The sequence below is a fragment of the Physeter macrocephalus genome, chromosome 18, assembly GCF_002837175.3.
Source record: "Physeter macrocephalus isolate SW-GA chromosome 18, ASM283717v5, whole genome shotgun sequence".
In the NCBI taxonomy this organism is placed as follows: domain Eukaryota; kingdom Metazoa; phylum Chordata; class Mammalia; order Artiodactyla; family Physeteridae; genus Physeter; species Physeter macrocephalus.
The window spans coordinates 58,779,953-58,806,431 of NC_041231.1; the positions used below are offsets into that span (position 1 = coordinate 58,779,953).

At 37.9% G+C, this 26,479-nt stretch overlaps 2 protein-coding genes across 7 annotated transcripts in view; both read right to left on the bottom strand.

Moving 5' to 3' along the window:
- The window catches only part of RBMS3 (RNA binding motif single stranded interacting protein 3), a 752,917-nt gene that overhangs the window by 486,184 nt on the left and 240,254 nt on the right, over positions 1-26,479 (bottom strand). For all 6 annotated transcript variants that reach the window (XM_055079737.1, XM_055079741.1, XM_055079739.1 and 3 more), the window contains exon 3: positions 15,750-15,808. In XM_055079737.1, the coding sequence (XP_054935712.1) occupies positions 15,750-15,808 (59 nt within the window). The remainder of the gene's footprint in view (positions 1-15,749; positions 15,809-26,479) is intronic.
- Positions 9,722-11,753, bottom strand: LOC102995487 (DNA primase large subunit-like). Its single transcript, XM_024116515.1, is given in 3 exon segments — positions 9,722-10,212; positions 10,698-11,234; positions 11,237-11,753. Coding segments are annotated over 3 exon segments (1,512 nt in total). The 5' UTR covers positions 11,721-11,753.

The following is a 26,479-nucleotide window of genomic DNA, read 5'->3' on the forward strand; positions in this document are numbered from 1 at the left end:
CGCCATTCCTGACCCTTGTCACTGGAATTCACTTTTCACTTCCTTTTTTGTTTTTTCTGTCTTAGTCCTTTAGTCTGTTTTATTTCATTCACTCATTTATTGGTTGGTGGGAAATCGGTTGAAGACTTCACTTCCTACCCTTAAGGGAATTCAGATGGGATACACAAGATAAAAATGTTGGTGAATGCTGATAGGTCTGATAGGCCTTGACACTACAAGAGACGGTGGGTTCATAGAGAAACCATCTGTCTTCCTCACCACACAGACCAACTACCCTTCAGTTTGCCATCATGGCTGATGTTTTCACCCATGCATGGACAATACGGGCTTTTGATTTTCCACAGAAGGTCACTTATAAATTGGAACTGTCTTATCTGGAAAGTTATACTTCATATAATTTTAAAAAATAATTTCCCTAACAAGAAGCAGAGCCAAAGGACTGGCTCCAGACTAGTAACTTTAAAAAGACATAGAGAGAGGAAAGATAGGCTGACTTGGACAACATAATAGGATGTGTTATTTGTATTAACAGTCCATGTTAATAGGACATAATAGGTGGAAATACAATGATGCAAGTAGAAATGTTAAATTTTTACACAGATTTCACCCTAACCCTAACATATACACATTGTATCAATACTTGATCAAGATTTTTGATCATTGTATAAGCAATGTTAATACCTTATAACTTGTCATATTATCTTCTCACAATAGAAGAAAATCACAAAGCACCTGATCACTATCTAAGGCATAACAACTTCCCCTGGCCTTCTTTGGTTTATGTAACACAGCAGATGCTTAGTTACAAAGAATGGTGAGGATTTCGCTTCAAGCTTCTTTTAAGAAAATTATGTTCTACTAAAGTACAACAAACTTTGATGTAAATCTTTATAGAGTGATTTTTAAAACTCTCTTAGGATACAAGTGTCTCATAAATATTTTTCCCTGTCTTACACACACACACACACACACACACACACACTCTAACATACATATATCATAATATGTATAATAAATATATAAATAAATATATTAATACATATAAAAGTTATATGTGTACATACATATTTCACTTGGAGTTATTCTCATTTGTTTAAAACAATGGTTAAAATTGAGTAACACTGAAGGAAATTCCACTTTTCATATGGGAATCTTTGGTTTGTTACGTTTTCCTTTAGTTGGCAGAAAATATTTGCAAACCATATATCTGATAAAGTTGGTTAATATCCCAATTATATAAGGGACTCATACAACTCAATAGCAAACAAACAAACAAAAACAACCCTATTAACAAATGGGTGAAGGACCAAAGGATATGAATAAATATTTTCCCAAAGAAGATATACAAATGGCCAAAGATAATGAAAAGATGCTCAACATCACTAATCATCAGGGAATTGCAAACCAAAACCACAATGAGGTATCACCTCATACCTGTTAGGACAACTATTATCAAAAAGATATGAAATGTTGGCAAGGATGTAGAAAAAAGGGATCCCTAGTGCACTGCTGGTGGGAATGCAGATTGGTGCAGCCACTGTGGGAAAACAGTATGAAGGTTTCTCAAAAACCTAAAAATATAACTACCATATGATTCAGCAGTACCTCTTCTGGGTATTCATCTGAAGGAAAATAAATCAGTACCTCAAAGAGTTACCTGCACCCCTTTGTTCACTGAAGTATTATTCACAATAGCTAAGGCATGTAAACAACCTAAGTGTCTGTCACCAAATGAAAAAGGAAAATGTGGTATATATATATATGTACATATATATACAATGGAATAATAGTCAGCCTTAAAAAAGGAGATCTTGCCATTTGCAACAACATAGATGAATATGGAGAACATTATGCTAAATGAAATAAGTTGGACACAGAAAGACAAATACTGCATGATATCATTTATATGTGGAACTTAAAAAATCAAATATACAGGAGCAGAGAGTAGAAAGGTAGAGGAAATTGGGAGATGCTGGTCTAAGGGTACAAAATTGCTGCTACGTACGTTGACCATGTCTTAGAGATCTAATGGGCAGCATGGTGAGTATAGTTTATACTGCAGAACTGAATCCAGGAAATGTGCTAAGAGAGTGGATTTCAGGCACCTTCATCACACACACACACACACACACACACACACACACAAATGGTAACCCTGTGAGGTAACATGTTAATTAGCTTGACTACAGTAATCATTTCACTGCATACATGTGTATCAAATCACCATGCTGTCCACCTTAAACACATGCAATTTTTATTTAAAAAACAAAATTTTAAAAGTTTTCCCCTACTCAAATTATTCTCAATTTCATCACCTGCTTCTCTATGAAAAATATAGTATTAGCCATAATTTCTTTACATTGTATATATGAAATTAGAGATTTTCTGATTTTTAACCCCTTGTTACTCAAAAATATCTCATGAGAACCTTTGAGAAACTCTTTAATCACCGTTTTTTAACAGTATTTTTTTAATGAGCTTCTAAATTCTACCTCACATAATTCTCTTTTTTAAGAAAAAAATTTCTTTTCTTTCACTCTTCAATAAAAAGCTACAATTTTCACTTAAATCATCTATTATAATAAAAGTACTCCAAAGACATAAACTCCAATGCCTCGTAGTCCATGTCTCATGAAATTTTGCCGCTTGGTTTCATTTAGTATCATCTCAAACATGGTTATTTTTCACATCACCTTTAAGCCCCAAGCCTAGTGTGTTTCTGAGCAGTTGCTTCCCTAAAATCTTTTGTTTTAGCTCCTGCTTTTCCCAGAGTGGACAAGCCCCAAGGATGTGAAAAGCTGTTATATCTGCAGCTTAAGCATTTTATTATCTCTTCTTGAGAGAAACTATATCTTTAAAAGCAGCACAGAGAAGGTGTCCCAAAGATGCTCCATGAATACAGGTTTCTTCCAACTCAGGGCTGATGTCAGCTTAATGACCAATAGGTCTATTCAGATGCCTAGTAATTAAAATAAACCTTTTAAGAGAAGTAGTACAAATTAAATGTGTACCTTGCTATTTTCTCTTATTTCACAACACAATGGGGAAACCAAGCTGGTTTTTAAAATGATCATATGAAATAGAGACCTTATATGACTAATATTTTATGGATAAAGAGACACATGAGCCCACTTACAGCCACTTACAATCATAACAAATGATACATTCATCCTTCAAATTCAATTTTGGTTTTCATAGTTTGGGTTTTTTTTTTTTTTTTCAGTCATGTGCAGGAGTTTTTCTCTTTCATACTCCAGAGTTCTCATTTCTTAACTAAAGGAAAGGAAAAATAGCTATTTTAAGAGTAGCGTGAATAACCAATAAGTCAATAAGAACAAGCATCAAATCATATGACTTTTCACCATCCCTTAAACAAAATATGCTTTTACTATGGTTTCAAAGCTAAGGAAGCAAGAATCTTTAGGCTTTTTTTTCCTTTTACCTTTGAACTTGTAAAACAATGTTATGGAGTGAACATCATGACAAAGGGTGAACAAAGGAGCACTTTTTTTTTCTTTCAGAACCTACCCAACTCAGAATGAATTCTACCACCTGCCACTGTGATGGAATGCACTTTTCTTCAAAGACATCAAGTTTATAGGCCTTGAAAAATCCTGAGGGCTATCGTATAGCCAACACAAAAACGTATGAAAAAAAATCCTTTTAAATACTTTTTGCTATTAACAAAGCCAGTCTCATGAATAAACAACAAGGTCCTACTGTATAGCATAGGAAACTAAATTCAATAGCCTAGGATAAACCATAATGGAAAAGAATATAAAAAAGAATGTATATATGTGTATAACTGAGTCATTTTGCTGTACAGCAGAAATTAGTACAACACTGTAAATCATCTATACTTCAATTAAATAAGTAAATAAATAAAATTAAATAAAAAAACAAAGCCAGTCTCAGTAAACACATGTCAATTCATGAAATACACATTCCCTGAACACTTCAAAAGTACTCATAACTGCATTAATGTGTAAGATATAATGGTGCTCCAGACAAGAGGGTTCCTACAAGAAGAAATCCAAGTGCAAGACCACAGAAAAATGTACCTGACAGATGTGCCAGACACTTTACAAACAGGGTTCCGTGTAATTTTGAAAATACTTTTTTCATTGTAGGTATAAATAACCTCATTTGACAGTTAAGGAAACAGATGTTTAGAGACATTATGTAACTTGTCCAAGAAAACTAAGATTATTACTTAGAAATTGTCTCAGTGTAGACTTCATCTGAAAACTCCTTGAAGGACTAAGAGGGTTATTTGGGGGAAAAAATTCTATATTTTTTTGAAGTCCTATATTTGAAAGGATATGTATTTACATGGTATTGCAAGTTTACATGAATTTTAGTAAACTGGACACACACAGATATAATATTTATCCATTCTATGTCATTACAGTTCATATATTATTTAAAAGAAATAGTGCTATATTGGATTTCCCATATATTTATGAAATCATTGATGAATGAAGATAGATAACTTCAAACAAGTCAAAGGGATAATTACACACTAATAAATATTCTCAGTTATAAGTGCTTAACCTTTACAGAATAACTGAGAAATGTATGTATACTATGTCTCTGGTACCCTCGGTGGTTTTACAGGCCTTTGGAACATATACCCAGCCATGTTTGTTCTTTCTACTGATGTGACATCAAAGGCTCCCAGAGAGAAAGATAAAGCCCGTGGATTCTAAGACCCCTCTGAACCGTCCTGTTTCCTCAACACTTTGGCAGTAGAAAATAAGGTCCATGAGAAGCCTGAGGAGTTTATAATCTAGATGAAGACACACACTAATCACAAAAGCCCAAGAGATAAGGGGGTGTAAGATCTTTGCTCCCAGATGATGCTCAGAGGAGGTGGTGTTATAAAGTGTGTAAATAGGATGAGGAGAGTCTACTGAGGACTTCTTGGGAAGGTGAATTCTGGAAGAAATCATTAACAGACTAGCAGAGGTAAGAAGAGTGAGCATTTTATATATATTTTAACAAACTCTAAACATAGGGAATTGAAGGACAGGAGCAGGAGAACAAACAGGATATCTGGACAAAAGGATTTCTGTGAAGTTAGAAGACATGCGTTAGCAAAAGTCACATTCAGATTATGGCTGAGAGCAATATAACACTACCGTTTTATTTTTTAATTTTTATTTTATATTGGAGTACAATTGATTAACAATGCTGTGTTAGTTTCAGGTGTACAGCAAAGTGATTCAGTTATACATATACATGTATCCTTTTTCAAATTCTTTTTCTTTAGATTTTTTGGGATGTGGACCATTTTTAAAGTCTTTATTGAACTTGTTACATTTCTTCTGTTCTATGTTTTGGTTTTTTTGGCCACGAGGCATGTGGGATCTTAGTTCCCTGACCAGGGAGCAAACCCGTACCCCCTGCATTGGAAGGCAAAGTCTTAACCACTGGACTGCCAGGGAAGTCCCCTCTTTTTCAAATTCTTTTCACATTTAGGCTACCATTTTATTTTTAAACCATTTTAAACTCCACACAAATTATTTATATTTTTTTCCAATAAAATAATCTCTTCACATGCAAAAGAGATAGGGAGATAGGTTATAGTATTAAATGATGTCAAATATACATTTATGCTTTAAAACAGCAATGTTGGGACTTCCCTGGCGGTCCAGTTGTTAAGACTTCGCCTTCCAATGCAGGGGGTGCAGGTTCAATCCCTGGTCGGGGAGCTAAGAGCCCACATGTATCGCGGCCAAAAAACTAAAACATAAAACAAAAGCAATATTGTAACAAATTCAATAAAGACTTTAAAAATGGCCCACATCAAAAAAAAAAACACCTTAAAAAAAAAAGCACTGTTACCTATTAAATTTAATGTTGGTGGAGAGTTTTACTTTTGCCTAATGTGTATATTCACAGTGATTACATGCAAATACTGAGTAAATATAGAGCTATAAGACACTTGAAGAAAAATGTGCAGTTGTATGACTCCCAGAACACGAGTAGATATTTTGTTTTACATTTATCTCAGAGTCTTCTCAAAGTTAACTCGGCACCATCGCATCATCATCATCATCTTCATAAAAGAACCCTCTAAAATACTGAATATACTGAACTGAGAAAAACAGTTTCGGAAGGATTATCTTTGACAGGAGAAATGTCTTTAGCTGCAGTTGTATGGCTGAGTTGGAGACAACACATGGCGACCATTTACCTTCAAAGTAAGTGTTCTTTCCTAACTCTGCCTATAAGACTGTAAACACTGGAGTTTTCTCAAAAGAGGCCCAGGATGAAAATTTCATGTAAAAGGTACCTACAGGACAATTCTGACTGAAGTTACCAAAGTTCCTACACAAACTAACTGTTTCTGAAATGAAAACAAAACTCAGTATCAATACCAAAGGAAGCAAATATATGTTTATATATTGATCACCTATGCCTAGCTGCAAAATTAGTACTTTACCAGATTAGAGAAAAATTCACAAAAGAAGTTCCGGGAAAAATCACACACTTCATACCGCAAAGGGAAATGGGAAATTTAGTTGTCTAAACAGAACTGTTTTCATCTTTTTTTTTTTGGTAACCTAATTCCAGTATTTGAAAATTAAATAAATGTGTTTTTCAAGTCTCGTTGCCTCCTGGGTTCCTTGCTCTAGAGGCTGTGAGCCCAGCCGGGGGAGGAGCCTATTCCACTCAAAATGTAATTCCTCAGACTCATAAATTTCACAGAATATTTATTTTAGTTTTCACCTATTTGGGGAAATAACAGGTATTGAAAAGAGGCTTTTCATGGTGTTTAGTTTCTTCCTTTACTTGCTTAGTTTTCTTGTGGACTAGGCCCGGGTAGGTATGCTATTTTCTGGAAACCAAATGGTTCTACTTACACACACGTTCTGCCCGGGTGCATGTCAGTGTCACTTACTAGGATTGGTCTGTAGGTAGGGGCTACTGCATACCCTGCAAAGACTACACAAAAATATGACAAACTAGAGTATCCATCCCTCCCTCCAGGTTCATGGGATTTAATAGAGAAATCCACACTTTCCTCGCTTGCTATTTAAATACTCCCAGTTAGTGACTAAAGGAGAAAATTAAATAATAAATAAAATGGATTAATTCCAAATTTGTCCAAGTGTACCGCCTCCTACTTAGTTACCCAGAAATACTTTAAAAAAGCATATAACAGGGCCATGAATCTAGAACTGCTAAATGGATTCATTCACATCCCTCCGTGAAACAATCTAGGTGGGTTCTATCCCTCTTTATAAAAATGAATCTAGTATGCAGAATTATTTCTCTTATGGTTTCATTTAATAAAGAATTAATGATACCCTTCGTGGATGATCTCAGAACTTTTGGATCCTTGTCTTCAACTTTGATTTTAGGGGTCCAATGAAATGCTAAGGGCAACATAATCTTCCATAAATATAATTCAAGCAGCCTGTGACAACAAAGGCAAGAAGGGAGTATTTCAAGATCTTAGAAGTCGGTATGCTTGGCACACTCTAATGGCTCTTATATCCTTTGGCCGTTAAGCATGGAAACTTTCTATGGAATATCCATTACTCATTCTGCTCTAAACTCATAGCCTGTCAGAAAAAAATGGCTGGCGGGGGTGGGGGGTGGTACAGAGGAAGCCAAACTTAAAAAGCAGGAAAAGGCAGAGACAAGTCAATTCATCAAAGATTTACACCTTGTTTTCAATGGCTTCTTTCATTTCATTTCCCCTGACTTTTTAAAATTAGCAAATACACTGGACCCAGGAGGAAAACACATGGGGAAAAACAAAACAACAAAAACAAAGCAGTGCAAATCTCTGTGACTTGTACAATAGCTCTTACTGGGTCCTGGTGTTTGAGTGGCTGAATGAACTGCGGTCTGTTTTTCATTACTCTCCATCTGGAGCTGCGGCCTGCTTTGTTCAGCAATTTCTGGTCATTTGGGCCTGCTGGTGACTGTTTTGTTTTATGTTGCCATATTATACAGAATGAAAGCTGCCGCAGCCACCACCCAAGAAAGAACAATCCTGAAAACGAGAGGTTATGTTGAAAGAGCTCCCCAAGACCCCTTCCGGAATAGAGAGTGAGTGTGTTTATCCGGGCCTGCCTACCGTACAGATTTAGAGGCCTGGGGGTGGGGTGGGGTGCAGGAGGGAACAAAAGCCTTTCCTTCAGATGCTAAGACCCAGGAAGTGTCCAGAGTTGGGTTAATTCTGACGCCTTTTCTTTTCACCTCTAAGGAGACTAGTGCATGTACTTTCTCATACCTCACTTGCAACAGCTCATGAAAAACTGAACTCATCATGTCTCTAAAAACAAAATCAATAAATTCTGTCTTCATAATATTTGGTTTCAATTGCATAGCCTTAGTCCAGAGGCCACACTGCAAATGATTCAAAAGCAAGTGTCTCCAAGAAGACCGAATCCAATTTTCATTCTTTAATGACAGGCTCAATGCCCTTAGTGATTTTGTTTAAAAAAGCCACCTCAGACACCCTTTCCATTTCCCTCCTTAAGAAAGCAGTGGTCAAGAAGAACTCTCTTCTACCTTTTCATTAAAGAAGCAAAGGGTAACATTCTCTCTTAATTCATTGCTATTTTCAGCTAACATTAATTTACAAAAACAAAGAAACATAGGCAGGAGCTACTAAGGTTTAACAGAAAGAACAACCAAAATATACATATAATTGAAACCACTTTAGTTTTTCCAAGAGCTGTTTTTACCTTTTTTTTTTTCCCCTAGAAAAGACAATATAACAAGTTCGGAGAAATGTAAAGTTAGTAATAATCTATCACCTTAACACAAAGATTTTCTCTGCTTAATATTGCCATTTTATACAGTCAGCACAAGGTATTGTTGAGCATTACCTATGTATTAACTCATTTAATTATCAAGTCAGGCCCTATTATTATTATCATTTTATAGATGGGGAAACTGAGGCACCCAGCAAAGTTAAGGGATTGACCACAGGTCACACATCTATGAAGTGGAAAGGCAGTGTTTGCACCAAGCATCCTGGCCACCCACAGACATAACCATGAGCACTACTGACTGTCAAATATTTCCATAGCTCCATGTTTATGGTACACATGATTTTATATTCTTCCATACTCACTGAACTTCCTCTAATAAACAATTCCATGGTTTGTCGTAGTTTAGTCCTCTCGACTATCATGGTAATGGCTGTATAACAGTGGTACCCATATAGAGAATAAAGTGGTGCTAAGCGTGAGCATATAAAACACTTTAAAAATATGTCTGAATAAAATCTCTCAGTAGAATTAGCAGCATCATAGTACATACCCAACTGCTCTTTTCATATTGACTTTTTTTTTTTTACATTTTGATATTTATTAACAAAAATGGTCCAGAAAAGTCCTGGGTCAACATTACAGTGATAAGTGTTAAAATAAAAGCTGTTCTTAGTTGTACTGTTTCTAGGGGACTGTAATCAGTCCAGAAAGCTGTTTTATCTCCTAAAACGGGACTTAAATCACACCATTCAAGCATTAAATTTCAAAAGAAATTCTTCCTCTTCTCCTTTGTCAAAGCAAAATATACCGGAGGTCTTTGTTTTTACCTGCAAGGCTGCCTTCCCGAGAAGCTCATGCATGTGTGGATGGATGAAGGGGGGTCGGGTGGAGGGAGAAGGCAGGCAAAAAAGAAAAAGATAAAATCGTAAAGTAGGAAATAAAAGCTAGTGAGGAAGATGGGCTACCAACTGCCCAGGGACTGTTCACTGAAGTAACTCCTCTAGTCCCTCCAGATCTATTTCCAGAGAGGAGTTGAGTGAGGTCAGGGCAGATGATGCATCCTTGCTTCTCTGGACACTCGGTTTGGGTTGGGGCGTTTCTGGTTGGACGGATTCCTTCTTGATGTCTTTACCTCCACTGAGGATCTGCTGGCTCTCAAAAAGGAACTGGTTTGGATGACTCAAAGAAAAGCCACAATCATCTACATTATGTGTCATCTTGAAGAACTTCTGACAGGCTACCTGGTAATGTGTCCCTTTTACTAAATCCAAAATCTGGTTGATCCCTGAGGGAGGGATCTTGTACGCCTGCATCTTCTGCCTCAGCAGTTCAGGATCACTGTGCCAGAAAGGGCACCCATGATAATCCCCTTGGCTTGGTGGATTGGTCAGGATAATCTTCAGGCAACTGTAAAGTGTGTAGTCTGTCCTCTTGCCTTCCTTTCCAAAGCTATGACGGATATTGTAAGAGTAGCCTTTATCAAACTGATTAGAGGAAAAAGAAAGAAGAGACAAAGTAAGCCAGCATTGTACTGGTGGGTGTCAACAGTGCCCGCTGGAACGGAAGAGTACAAAGTGATTTTTCTAAAACAAATTCAGCATTCACAGGCTGATGTACATTTACACCAATACAACATTTGGGTCCTTTACAGGTTTTTAAAGGTGCAAAACTTAAAGGAAACACATTTCTCAGGTCAGAGACACCTTATGTTTATATGTTTAAAGATGAGGATAATCCTTTCCTGAGAAAAATAATCGATTTGCTCATTTCTTGGTTTGATTCCAAAGATCATGCTAGATGTAAATCATCTTCTCTACTCCCTTTATCCTAGTCTTCCCTGAATTCCCACATCCTGCTTATTCTACTTTTGAAGTGTCTCCTAACTAATTAATGCCTTCCTCTGGATTTTCACTATACAAAACAAGTTTCCAAAGCTATGACGGATATTGTAAGAGTAGCCTTTATCAAACTTATCTGGATCCTTCTTTCCTCTGATAAATGTCTGCTTCCAGAACTGCCATGCCAGTTCCAAGGTTAGGCCAGTGTCCTTCAGGAAGAGGCCGTACTGCATGTGGCCCCCATGACGAAGGTGGTGATTTTCCCGCAGGGCTTTATGTAGCTGATCTATGCAAGGTGGGAAGGATTTGGTAGAAAGCGAATCGATCTGATCTAAAGAAACCTTCCCAACATTTGCCTGTGTACTGTAGCCTTGACCAGTGTACGAATGACTGAGGTGGCTGAGCAGAGGCTGGCGTCTCTCACCTGACTGCACAGCAGGCAAGGACCTGGCTGTTAAAGCCAAAACCTTGGATAGTTTGGTTCTAAATTCATTCAGGATGATCGCCACAATGTCCTTGAGTTGTACATAAGCAAAGCCGTTTTCCAAATAGACTTTCCTTCCTCGGAACAAATCCAGAGCATCAGCAAAAGGGCTTTTATAAACTGACTCCAACTGAACCCCACCTAAACTGTGTGATGAAGCCACAATATCCTGTCTCGGAGAGTCTTCTCTTCATCACTTATAGCCTCAAACTGCAAATGGCTATCCTTTAAGAAACTCTGAATTTCGTCCTCGGGTAAAATACTGAATTGAAATAGAAGGAGATTCATTTCTTGTTGAATGAACCAGCACCTAAGCTCTTCAGACTGGCAGTAAGCAAGGTGTAAAATAAAGTGAGAAACGTGATCTCTTCTTCGGGGTTCATATTCATCTTCCAAGTTTTCTCTGTAGGAAAACTTAAGCTTCCGAAGCTCAGCCTCCAGCTTACTCTGGTACTGCTCGGTTCCTTTCACATAGCTCACACCAAGATTCTTAACTGCTTTTAGCAATTTAACTCTATCGATAGCCAAGTTTTCAAATTCTATCAAAGATATGTTTCCAGAAGGCGGCTGCAAGTAAAACAGAAGTCTATGTGGGTAGCAAGCATTCCTCTGGTCATCTGCCAACCTCAGTTTCCTCCGATTTCCTCCAAGAAACTGCATCTTGTTACCTCCAGCCACACCAGACGTGAAAACAGACAAACCCCGGCAAGCATTTTCCCCGGGGGGGCGCGAGAGTTCATACAGGACCCCATATTGACTTTTAAAAGGCTCTACCAAATTAGCATGGTCCTAATGAAGAAGGGGTGAATTAGTTTCACAGTAACCAGACTTGGAAGGCCCACATGTTACGTTTGCATCCTGAGTGGATATAAACTATCACTGCAAGTTGCTTTCATTTGCATGCTTCCAATCATTAACTGATTTATTCTGGGGACACTGGGCCTTTGTAGCCCTCCCAAGTGTGTTTTTCCCCCTACCATCCCTTCTCCCACTGGACGTGTAAGTGGGGAGTCCTCCTTGCTCCTAACTCCATATGGCTTCCCTCCTATCTAAAATCTCCAATGTAAATCTCACCTCACAACATTTTATAACCAATGCACCTTCATTTTCACCAGGGTCTACAGGCTCCTGGTATCATTCCTCCTACTTCCCCACAAATACCTTCTGCATCAGCCCATTTTTTCCAATACTACTCCTGCTCCAACTCTTGGCTATTGAAATCAATACTTCAATGCTGCTCTGGTGCCTGGTCCCATCAGCTCCTTGAATTCACAGTGACCTTCTTTCCAACCTCGGCAACTTGCTCACACACTCATCAATGACTATAAACAACTTTCCATAAATGGAATTGCTCTCTCTTCCCAATTGTATGGAGTTTCTACCTGTAACTATTTCAGGGGCCGTTTTTCTGAAGAAAATAATAATAATAATAATACTCTAAATAGGACTTAAAGTATCATTAAAGTAGTATTTTTTCCCCAGACATGGAAGTGGCAGTAGTACCTCTCTGACCACGAGGGCTTACTTTTAGGGTACCCGCCCCATGTGCTTGGTGAAAGATGTAATTCAGTCACACTGCTATCCACAGGCTCCAAACGCTGAGACCAGAAAATGCCACTGGAGGCTTTTATTAGTGTGAAATGACCATGTGATCACCTGCCTCTTTGACATGAGCCTCAAGGCAAAAGGTCTAACATAAAATCATAAAATCATCCTTAACTGCCATTCCTTCAATGATGTCCCGAGGGGGTTCTGTGGTCCCTCCCTCCCTTTATTTCTCCTTATCTTTCTTCCCTCCTTCCCTCCCTCCACTTTCTCCTTCCAAATTTATCAGTGCTTATTACGTTTGAGACCAGTAGTCTCCAAACTACTTTTTACATCCATATTATTATGAATAAAAATATCTTAGAGCAGCAAACTCAATATTTATACATTTATGTGTTTAAAACATGAGCATTTATAAAACTATACCAACAGGTACATTATAAAACACACACATAAAACACACAGAAACTTGACATCAAAACAGAGATATGTTCTAATATTTTCTTCGAGTATTTCCAATAGACAGTCAAGCATTCCCCTGCAACTCCCTTCTCTGAAGATACATTTTCTAGATTACACAGGTCCTGTCTTCACTGAGTCTAAAGGTTTCTTTGGAGAGAGACAGGAAATTAAATAAGCAGTTACAAGAAGATGTGGACAGGAGTGTTAGGGGTTGAGGTAAGTATACCCACCACATCTGTCCAGATCAGCACCCCACTGTTAAGAGATAATTACTTATGGAAACTCTGACAATCCGTCTCAGCTACATCCCCTTCCTCTTCAAACCTTATGATTATAGTCTAAGATACAGCTTTTCCAGGTTAGCTATGGACCCTTTTGGTTTCACCAGTGCTGTACAGTGACAAGAGATACTTGCATTCCCAAGCAAACCTTTGCCTAGTGGAGGGTCCCTCCATATGGACCACTCCAAGGATCAGGCAGGTCATGGGATCCACTGAGGTTCACAGGGCTTGCTTGTCTGTGAAGCATCTGCCTTTGTGACTGGGGCTCAATCAATATTACTGACTGCCTGAGTTGGGTGCCTCAGTTGTCTCTGGTTGCTCCTGTAGATATTTTTACCCCACACTTTGGAAATCAGTCAGGCATGTCTGGAAGTGACAGAATTAATAGTCTAAAGCTTCTCACACACCACATGCTTCCCACGGGCTGAGAGTGAAGAATATCTCACAGTCATGGCCCAATGTTGTTCGTATATGTCCTCCAAGGTTCAGTTTTCAGCTGCCTACCCTAATGGACCCCACTCCACCACCGCCCCTACAAGTTATCCTTAGTGTTATTATCTGCTCCCTTGGTTATGGTCATCATCGTAGCTCTGAGCTTTCCTGTAGCTCCGCCTCGACCTTTCCCACAGGGATGCTACACCAGGGCCTCTAGCTCAGGATGTCCGATACATAACTCACCACCTCTCCCCAAAACCCACTACTACTACTTCTGGACTTCCTACTTCAGTCAGTGACACAGCCCTCTTCCCCAACAATGACAGCTCAACATGTGGGTTTCATTGCCCGCGTCCTTTCACCTTTATAGAAAATATCTAACTCTACCTTTGAAAACTCACGTGACCCCATTTTTTTTCCATTTTTCTAACAGTGCCTGAGGGACTTTCCTCATTTTCCTTGTGATCTATGGATTTCAAATGTGCATTGCTTTTTTTTCTGCCTCCAGTTTCTTCCCCCTTGTGACTCAGTTTCACCCACTTTGGCAAAATAACTTTTCTAAAACACAAGTAGAATCATATCGTTTCTGCTCAAAAAAACATATAAGGGTTGTGTACAGAATTAAGTTCAAAATATCCAGGATAACTTTATAAATGCCTCCAAACTCTTGGCCCCTTCCTTCTTTCTACCGATATCTTTACCTGGGCATTTTTTCTATTCTAGTTATAAGGGTCTGCTCAATTACATTCTGAAATTCTTTCTCCTGAACACCAACCTTTCCCAAGGCCATCCATTCTGCCTTGCCTTTACAAACTTCATTCCCCAAAAGGGAATCTCCATATTCTCCTCCCATAGTATTTTGTGGATCCCTGTATTATAGATATCACTGTTATACTCTCACATATATTAGACTGATATACTGATCCTAACACATATATTAAGATTAGTTTCTTGGTTTTCTTGGTGGTTTCCTTTTCAACTAGAAATTGAACTATTAGATGACAGAAATGATGTCTTATTAATTTTTGTCTTGTAGTAGCTAAATACCTGGGGTATTTGTGAGTTTACAGGACACAAGGAATGTTGTTTTTTTCTTTAATTGCTGAATTGAATCTGACCATTACCCAAGTAAGCCAGGATATACTCTCAGTGTATAAGTGTTCCGAAAACGTGTACACATTATATTTGTACATGAAATAGGGGCAGTGTTTAGAATGATCTTGGCTCTACCATATTTCTTGATGTTGGTATTATAAAAATGACTGGATTAGAGAAACAACAAATAACACATGTTACAAAAAGGATTTCAGTTTTCCAGTATGAACTTAGTCATGCAAGAGAGCCCATATAGATTTCACAAATAAATGAATGCAGCCCTTAAAAGAGTACTGGATTCCCAGACATGAAAAAAACATGAGCCACAGATATAGTCAAATAACTTCAGAAATATTTCCAGGAAAAAAAAAAGAAGCCTTGATAAGATACAAATTCCGAGATCCTGTGAGATGCTTACAGCTGAAACTGAGACACAATGGGCCCATCAGTAAATTCATTCCTAGTCAACCAATGTAGCTAAAGCTTTAAACAACAGATAAATGAGAATGTGTTTTACATGGGAAAGTTTTCCCCAGAGTTCCTCATTTTTATATAGGAAATCAATTTGCATCACTGATGATATCATTCAAATCAGACAACCCAAAGTTGTTAGGAGGTAATTTAGTTTTATGCTGAAGCAATTTGATACTTGTTCTGATTTGTGATTTTCATTTTGTTTGTTAATGAAAAAAAATTAATGAGCAATGTTACTAGAAATACAACTCATCAAAGCCTCGGCGTGCTTAAAAAGGTTGCCATATACTGTACATTGGGATCGTTGTGCAGCTAGCTGGTGCCTGGACCTCGCCTAGGAGGAGCCATCAGTGGAACACACAGGCGCAAGCTCAGGTATCAAGGCCCTGACACATACCTTTGCATTGATTTGTGTTTTTGTCAAGGATTGCCTTTGTGGATACGATTTTTCCATACCTGAAAGAGAGAGAGAGAGGAAAAAAAGAAAAAAAATCCATGTTATTGTAGCCCAATGAAGACACTTAAAACACCGTAATAAACATCGGTGCACACACAACTGAGCAGGAATAAACCAAGAAAACAAGCTCTGAATCCCCATTTCACAGCTGGATGACCTCTTTTCACCAGCTCCTCTTTATAACTAGAGAATGGGCTTCCTTCCCTACATAATCGCTGGGTTGAGCCTTCGAAAATAAACCCGTCAGGCTGTCATAGGTGGCTAAGAGGGGATTGTGTGTGATTGTGATCAAAGTAAATCACACTCTGTGGATTCATGAAAAAACGCACAGGCCTTGGAGCCAGGCTGATCAGGGCCCTGCGTCTAGCTCAGGTGCTTACCTAGCTCTGTAACTCTGAGCAGTTCAGCACGACTTATCCAAGCCCATTTTCTCATTTGTAAAAATGAGAATTGGAACAATCACTTTTCATGATTTGGGAGAGGGTTAAATTGAAATGTGATTTCCTACGAGGTTGTAGGATAAATAGGACTTTTTTTTTGCTATTAAAAAGGTATTAGTTATACTGTAAGTTAATTGAGGATACGGACTGAGTTTTGTATTCTCCATGCCTAACACCACCGGTAATAGAAGCTAAATAAAGGTTTGCTGTAAATAATCAATGATATAGGTTATTCATGGTGCTTCCTCTACAATAAAATTTCTACCATAGAGAAAATATTTGCAAATGAAGCAACTGACAAAGGATTAATCTCCAAAATTTATAAGCAACTCATGCAGCTCAGTAACAAAAAAACAAACAACCCAATCCAAAAATGGGCAGAAGAACTAAATAGACATTTCTCCAAAGAAGATATACAGATCGCCAACAAACACATGAAAGAATGCTCAACATCATTAATCATTACAGAAATGCAAATCAAAACGACAATGAGATATCATCTCACACCAGTCAGATTGGCCATCATCAAAAACTCTAGAAATAATAAATGCTGGAGAGGGTGTGGAGAAAAGGGAACCCTCTTGCACTGCTGGTGGGAATAATGTAAATTGATACAGCCACTATGGAGAACAGAATGGAGGTTCCTTAAAAAACTACAAATAGAACTACCATACGACCCCGCAATCCCACTACTGGGCATATACCCTGAGAAAACCATAATTCAAAAAGAGTCATGTACCAAAATGTTCATTGCAGCTCTATTTACAATAGCAAGGACATGGAAGCAACCTAACTGTCCATCAACAGATGAATGGATAAAGAAGATGTGGCACATATATACAATGGAATATTACTCAGCCATAAAAAGAAATGAAACTGAGTTATTTGTAATGAGGTGGATAGAACTGGAGTCTGTCATACAGAGTGAAGTAAGTCAGAAGGAGAAAAACAAATACCGTATGCTAACACATATATATGGAATCTAAGAAAAAAAAATGTCATGAAGAGATTAGTGGTAGGACAGGAATAAAACACAGACCTACTAGAGCATGGACTTGAGGACATGGGGAGGGGGAAGGGTAAGCTGTGACGAAGTGAGAGAGTGGCAGGGACATATATGCACTACCAAATGTAAATTAGATAGCTAGTGGGAAGCTGCCGCATAGCACAGGGAGATCACCTCTGTGCTTTGTGACCACGAGAGGGGTGGGATAGGGACGGTGGGAGGGAGGGAGATGGGAAGCTGCCGCATAGCACAGGGAGATCACCTCTGTGCTTTGTGACCGCCGAGAGGGGTGGGATAGGGAGGGTGGGAGGGAGGGAGACGCAAGAGGGAAGAGATATGGGAACATATGTATATGTATAACTGATTCACTTTTTTGTAAAGGAGAAACTAACACACCATTGTAAAACAGTTATACTCCAATAAAGATGTTAAAAAAAATTAAAAAACAAAAACAAACCAAAAAAACAAACAAAAAACAAACAAAAAAATAAAATAAAATAAAATTTCTACCATAATATATCTATATATTTATATCACAAATGTTTTAATTATTTAATCATCTCTTGCAGAAGACCTAGTCTAGGTTTTTTTTTCAAAGATGGGTAATATGGGGAATGAAATAATTTTGTTGAGCCTATTTATGAGGTATAAATGATAGGACTGAAGAAGATAAGTCCTAAGACCCTGTCCTTCTTTAGGATTCCATGAAGGATGCTTCTAGATCAACATAAGAATATGGAGAAGTTATAATGCAAATTTAAATACCAAGTTTATTAACAACTCATCTTATGTTCAAGATTTCAGCTATGGTCACAAAATATTTGGCAAGTTTTCCTTTAATTCTATGTTCCTAAGGAAGTATAAGAACATAGGATAAATATTAAACATTCTGTGTATTAATGAACTAGGTTCCCTACCACCAACGTTTCTTTTCCATTTGTAATCACCTTTTACTATACCATTAATTCTTTGGAGTATTAAATTCTTGGAGTGGTCATTTATTAAAATTCTAGTGTTGAAAATAGCATAGTGCTAGAAATGCCTTTGCCTCTTTTTTATCCCCAATGGAATAGCTATCATTATAGTAATATCACCTATAGCCTTGAAAATCATTCCAATAGGAGCTGAGCTATTGGTAGGTCACAATAGAAACAGGAATAATTGTATGAAATCAGTGGAAGGAGTCTGAGATGATTCCCACCTATAAGCTCCACCCTTCTTAAGTCAGCCAAACTGGGCTGGAGCTGTCCAAAGCTGAACTGGGCAGATTTCACCAGCATAAACCTGACGCTTCAGCTACTTGCATCTTTAGTACCCCTGCCCTTCCCGCACCATTACAATGATAACCCTACAGGAAACAAAATCGAAGAGAGCTAGGGTTGAAAGTGTCTCTTACTATTTTGCAGATGAAGAAAGTATGTTCTAAAAGATCATTAACTTGATCAAAATCACATAATTTGTGAAACTTCCAATAGGGACTTGAATATGGGATTTTTGAGTTTGGTGCAGTGCTTAACTAATATAGCATGCAGCCTCTAAAATACAAAAGCTACATATATCAAGTCGCCTTGTTCAATCAACCTTCACGTCTTTGGGGATCCACGTATTTGATCTCCAGGGCAATGCAATGTAGTCATTAAAAGAATATATTGTGGCAATAAACTTCCATGGCTCAAATCTCAGTTCAGCCATGAACTGAATATTTGATTAACTAAGTCTTATGTGCTCTTTGCATCATTTCACCATCTATAATGATATAAACCTATTTTTATATTGATTTAGATGATATTTATTTAAAATTGTGTACATCTACTTGTAAACCTATAAAATGATGATAACAGTCTCTATCTCATAAGGTTGTGGGGTTCACCTAGAGTTCACCTAGAGTGCTGATAACACTGGCTGGCATAGAGAAAGTGCTCATTTAATATTAGCTTTTCTTACAATCACTTTCTCGCTGTTATCTGCTACATAAAACTGTCTCCAGTCCTTGGCATTCTCTGAGGTAGATAAGAAGTGGATGGGTTAAGGTTCTGTCCCAAATCCCAGCTTAAAACACTACTACTTAGACTGTCAAAATCTTCCACTAAGAAACTTGGCAGGTAACGTTATTTGCTAAAAGGATAATTTGCATTTATAATTTATATTGTTATTTTTAATGTTTGGGATTTTATTAACTATATTCTCACTGTACTTAATCATACAATTACCCATAGGTTCAAATCTTTTCATGGTTTATTTAGTAGGACAAACTGTCTGTTGCCTCATTTTTTTTTAACTTGTAGATTTTTATTGAGCAGAGATGCAAATAATTTCTGTCCAGTGGAAAAGATAACCCTAAAGTTACAGCTTATTGCCATGTTCAACATTAATTAGTTTTGTATCTAAACCGACATTCTTATCCTAATGTTCCTTTATAAGTTGCCTACAGATATCTAGCTTTTCAAATGCTCTTTGAACTGGTTTTAACATCTTGTATATACAAGCCCACTCTCCCCAAAATTCTTCCTCCTTCCACCTTCCCCAACCCCCAGGACACAAATACAGCCTCTCTTTAGAGCTCTATTTCATCCCAAGAGTTTCTCTTTTAGGAAAATAACCAGTACAATAATATATTTGAACAGTGTGTTCAGTAGACAATGTTTAAAGGTACCTATAACCGTACCCATTAACTACAGTGATGTTTGCTAGGTTTGGACTATTGAGGCAAGTAAACATTTGCAAAATTATATGGATCTTAGAGAAGAAAACAAAAAGGGAGAAAAAAGGGAACATTTGCTGAAACATTTTTCCCCACACAAAGCACCCATCGATACAATATGGAAGAAGTAAAAACCAGAGGAAGAAAAAGACTTTAGAACATTTATAACCATCTCACATCAGGCACATAAACCCTTAAGACAAAAATCCTTCTTCTTTTGTTTCTAAAGCCACTCCTGAAATTTTTCCATAAGTACCTTCTGAATTAAAATTTATCTCTGTCTCTTAAAGAGGAAATTGAAAATTACTGTATCGTCTCACAATGGGAGTCTATGGTGTCCATGTTGTCCTACTGTATCACTGTTAACGAGGATTTCTTCTTCATAAAATGCAGTATATGGAAAAGATCACTATCAGTCTTTTACAGCCAAAAAAGTGAAATGCTTTCTTGTAGAAAACACTTGTGACTATTTTAGCAAGCAATATTTTTCTTAAAAAAATTCATAGTGAATTCTGTCTCACAATGGGAGTCTATGGTGTCCATGTTGTCCTACTGTATCACTGTTAACGAGGATTTCTTCTTCATAAAATGCAGTATATGGAAAAGATCACTATCAGTCTTTTACAGCCAAAAAAGTGAAATGCTTTCTTGTAGAAAACACTTGTGACTATTTTAGCAAGCAATATTTTTCTTAAAAAAATAATTTTATTATTCAGAAAGTATTACAATACTACTATACATGGAAAAATCACACACACACACACACACACAAGCCAAAAAGCAAAGTATGCTGTTTCTTGACTTCCCTATTCCTAATTACTCTCTAGGCGAGACTTTCCAATGGTCCAGAATCACAAAACCATAGAACACAACTTGTTAATTCAGCCTCTACTCTGGCTGGAGTTACAGGAATTTCAGTCCTTGGCTCAGTTACAAGATTCTGCATTAACAATTATTTCACAGAGCTAGAATATGCTTTAAACAACAAGAGAAGGTATTTAATGGGCCATTGGTTCTAGTTCATGTCTGAACTCTCACGATGACAAACAGGAACTTTCTGCATGACTGGTGCTGTATCCTCCCTGCCCTGCAAAGTCAGCCACTGATGTAGGTAAATCAAGTTTAGACTTTTTTTTGAAAAGACCTAAAACCACCATAAAGACAAAAACCACCCATATAATGTACCTGTGAAGAATTGTATTAAATTTCTCTTATGTCTTGTCAAAGTAGAGTAAAAACTACTGACTAAAGATATTTTTTTAATATATTCTAAAGAAAAAAAATATTTCCCAGGTAAAATTATTCCTAAACTTACATTATATTACTTATTTACTCTTCCCCTTTTTGGAGTTTAGATCAAGACCTTAAGTGTTCAGAAAGCTTTTTTTCTTTTTTTTTATGCCACCCACAAGTGGAAAGCAAAATCTGATATTAGAGGAAAATATGTGACCCAATTACTGAACAATGCCTGGAAATAGACACCTCAGCGGGGTCCCCAATTCTCTCTTCTATGTTTTCACTTCCTGAAGCTAGAAGAGATAAAATATCACCCACAGTCAACTTCCTGGGGGGGTTTCAACTTCTTGGGGGAAACAAATAAATGAACACATTTTTTTTAACCATAATTCTTTCCATCTGGGCTCAGTGTCTTCTCCAGCCAGTATGAGAAGCACCTAAGACAGCACTGCTAGGGCACTTTTCTATATAAAAATATCCAACTCCATGTCATATCTACAAAGTCACCAACTATCCTGAGTGCCCATAAATTCTCCAAACACAGCCCGGTTCCAAATAACATTGTCTTTATAGTCTAAGAGGACTTTGTGATCACAAACAGAAGCCAATGCACAATAACCACCCACTTACTACATTTTGAGTTTTCACAACTGAGTTTTATAATTCATGTGTTGTCTATCAACTCTAAAAAATACGTTTACCTAGGCTTGTCAATAAAATATTTACATTTAATTTTTTATAGAAATAGTCAATTCTTTCTGACATTTATTCTTATTCTTAAATAGCATCTGAGTCATCTGTTGATACCCTTGATTATTCCACATACAAGCCTCATTTAAACTAATGGAATCTTTTATTTTCCAAAACTGAGGAGAAAATAGAGCAATTATGGGTCTACTCTTCATCAATTATGAAGACGTCAATTTGGTGGGATTTTTCTATAAAGAATTTCTTTTTAAAGCCTTTTACTGAATCACCCACTGTGTATATTAATTCAAGTAATACAGGCAGAGACTGAAAATAGTTTCCGCAGTCAATCAACTCCCAGCTAACTCATTTTTCACATGCCTTCTATACTGATACCAAGACAAGAACAAAGGTATTACATTTATTTAATGGATGGAATATTATCCTTTTAGCCAATGTGGTTGTATGCCTACTTCTAGAAGGCTCATTCATTCTTTGGCACTTGGGGATGCTAATGGGATATATCTATGGCTTTTGAGATCCAGCAGGAATGTGGTGGAACTATCTCTTTGAGGGACCACATCAGCCAGGTTCCATCTACAAGAGAACAAGTCTATAGCCCATTAACATTCTGAGTCATTAACAAATTCATTCTACAAACAAGTGGTCAAAGCAAGGAATAACTATTGTGCGCAGAACTATGTCCCCTCAAATTTCATATGTTGAAGGCTTAACACCAGCACCTCAAAATGTAACCATATTTGGGCAGATAGCCTTTAAAGAGGTAAGGTATACTTTATAGTAGCACAGGGAACTCTGCTCAATATTATATAACAATCTAAGTGGGAAAAGAATTTGATAAAGAATGGATATATGAAAAAAAATAAAGAGGTATGGTAAAACCAAGTCCTATGCATGGGCCCTAATCCAATATACTGACATCCTTATAAATTAGGACAAAGGCACAGAGGAAAGACCACAAGGCACAGAGGGAAGAGATGGCCATTTACAAGCCGAGGAGAGAGGCCTCAGAAGAAATCAGACTTCTGACACCTTCATCTCATATTTCTAGCTTCCAGAACTGTGAGAAAATAAATTTCTGTTGCTTAAATGGTACTTGGTTATGGCAGCCCTAGCAAACTAACACAATAACCTCTTATCCAAGGTCTGGTGAGCTTTGATAAAGGGAATGAAGATGAGACTTCCTTAAAGTCTTGACACAGTGATTTGGCAGTGGGTCCTACCAAGCCCTCACTTAACACCTCCAAGTTCTCTGTCACCCACATGTGTGTGTGACAACAGAGGCAAATAGGTATCACAGTGTCACCCAGAGCAGACAACTAATACTCTAGAACCTGGTTCTTGGCCTTGTAGTTTGGGCATTCTTTTTATCCCCCCAGAAATAATCATACTCTTGAATCCACACCAAGTAAATGTCACAAGTTTATTGCACAAACCGAAATATCCTTTTTAATTTACAACTTCGTACTAGCACACTTCAAAGAAAACAAAATAAGAGTTTCTAGCTGGGAGAATTGAAGAAAATTTCAAGGAGGAGGAAGTGTTTAAAGAAGGGGTAACATTTTGACAATCAGAAATGTTTTTTATACTTCTTAGGGGTAAGAAAAACAATTCTAAAAAAAAATTTCTTTTTTAGACGCATGTATTACTATTTAGCAAATTACTGTTTTCATGCTACAAATAGGTTCACCACGATCCTAGGGCTGTCGTGCTGCATTTACAATCTGACCAACTCTAAGACAATGGTTCTCAGGCTTTGATGTGCCCCAGAATCTCTTGGAGGGCTTATTAACACACGGATTGCTGGGCCCAACTCCCAGAAATAGAGATTCGGAAGGTAAGAGGTGGGCCTGAAGGATTTGCAGCTCTAATAAGACCCCAGGTGATGCTGATGTTGCTGATAGTGCTATGAGAACCACCACTTCAAGAAAGAGAATGACATACAAACACCAAAGCATGTGTGGTTTGTTATCTGCCAAATTCACAGTCTGAGGGAACTTTCTACAGCCACGGAGAACTACTTTCAAAACTGTAAACAGGGCTTCCCTGGTGGCGCAGTGGTTGAGAGTCCGCCTGCCGATGCAGGGGACACGGGTTCGTGCCCCGGTCCGGGAGGATCCCACATGCCGCGGAGCGGCTGGGCCCGTGAGCCATGGCCGCTGAGCCTGCGCGTCCGGAGCCTGTGCCCCGCAACGGGAGAGGCCACAACAGTGAGAGGCCCGCGTATCGCAAAAAAAAAAAACAAAACTGTAAACAGCATTTGCTTTTGTTCAAATGATATTCTATGTTGAAAAAGATGGACTACAATTTTTTTCAGAGTTTTTGCTTAATAATATTTTTTCATTTACCTAATATAATGACAACTTACAACTCAAAGACAGCTGCTTTGAAATTTTTGTCAGGGACTTCTTAGAAAGTCCAAAGAAAACACATGGGCAATGTCTATGTAACTCTCTTCCTTCATCTGAAATAACTAGTTGCTAGCTCCTAGTTTGATTGAATTAGAGTACTAACATGAAAAAAATAACTGGCAGGCAAATAATGATTAGTAACTGGTTAGTGTCTTTGCTGGTTCTTTAATGAGAAATGGATGTAAAGCTGGAATGAATATACTAGACTGAAAATGAGTACTTTCAAATTCTGAAACAAAACAAAACAAAAATCACTAACTTGCTAACTCTTGGGTTACATTTTAGGTTATGTATTTATGTTATGTAGTTAGGGTATATAGCCTGTCATCTTAGAGAAAGCTTGCGAGAAAGAGATTTCCATGCAAACAAATGGGATGGCAAATCACATCCTTTTGGGTACTTTCTACAACCAATCATAGCACATTTCAGCATGCTTAACATCCTTTAATATTTGTTCTGCTAATGAGGAAAGAGAATAGGCTTTGGAACCAATTAATATGGACTTGAGGATTTGAAAAAGAATAGATACATGTATATGTATGACTGAATCACTTTGCTGTACACCTGAAACTAACACAACCTTGTAAATCAACTATAGTCCAATATAAATTAAGAAGTTAAAAAAAATATGGACTTGAATCTGACCTGTACCACCCATAGGATGTGAAACAAACAAACTACTCAACACCTTGGTACCTCAGTTTGCTGATCTGTATAGTGTAATCACTAGGCCTGCTTTTTTAGTGGCTGTAAAGATGAAATAAAATAGTGTGTGCTAAACTTCCTAGTACAATGGGTGACACGTTGAAATTTCTTCCATTGTCTTACTAAAGCCTACCTTACGCTTTATTACCTATACATTTACCGTGTAGCATACAAATGTCCATGCATAACTTGGACAACAATATCTCTTGACTATTTGATAGAGCCAGTCTCCGTGCTGGCAGAGGCCCCTTAGGAAGCATATGCTTTGACACTCATATGACCTCTCATTTATACTCCAAGTCAATTCACAGTTTCTCCTCCACTCACCCAGTCTCCTCCTGGCAACACCTAACTCCTTGCTCAGTCTGATCTCAAAGTTCAGCCCCTTCCACGCAGCCCCAACTACCTTTCCATATGCATCTGTCTTCTAACCTCTCACCAGTACCCACTGCTCCAGTTACGACCACAGGCCCACTCATTCTCAAACTCCCCCTTTCCCAGCCAGCAGCCAACAAGTCATGGTACTTGGTGGACCACGTCTTGACCCTGGCCCTCCTTGTTTCTCACTGCTGTCCACTCCTAGTTCATCCACGCATGGTTGACTGTCAAGAGCATCCCACCCCAAGGCCATTTGGTCTTCAAGGGCCCAATCCTGGTCTTCTGTAAGTGGATTTTAGATTTCAGAGATTTTAAATACATCTCTTACCAGAAGCAAAGGATCCTGTCAGGATTCATGGGTCCTCCCTTCAAAACCTCTCTAATGTCCATCCCTATTTGTTTTATTTAGTTGACACTTTTACAACACTTTCTATGAGCCAGCCCCTCTTCTAGGGTCTCTATGTATATGCCTTCTAGGCTCTTGTTAGTCATCACAACAAGCCCTGGATGTGCTCACTAGCTGTGTTACGGACAAGAACACTGAGACAGAAACACCTGAAGTAACTTTCTCAAGGTCACATGACTAGGAAGTAGCAAAAGCAGAATCCCGGGCTGTCTGGCTTCAGAGCATGGGGTCTGCCTCTCAGCTCTAGTGCCTCCTGCCAACCTCCTGTCTCAAAAAGGAAGCCATTGCTTCTCCTTTTCTCTCTTCCAGCTCCCATTCATCCCTGCCACGTCTGTGCCCTTGTTTCCCTATATATCACCTATGTTTTCTGAAACTTAACCTTTTTTCCCCAGCGCCAGGGCTCTTTCCCCTCTGCCTGCCCTTGAACATTTGTAGATCATTTCTTCCTATACATTGGCGATCATCAAGTTTCTCTCTTTTCATTCCTTGACAGAGTGTTCTTGAATGATTGCTCTGCTCATGCTACTTCTTTCTTCTTAATTTCTAATTACATCCTAAATACTGACTTCTATTATTGGAACATAACTGAAAATTAACTAGTAACTCCTTAATAAGTAAAAAAATCAGTTATCATCATCCTTGACTTCTCACTACCATTTAACCCCCTGGAAAACCTTCA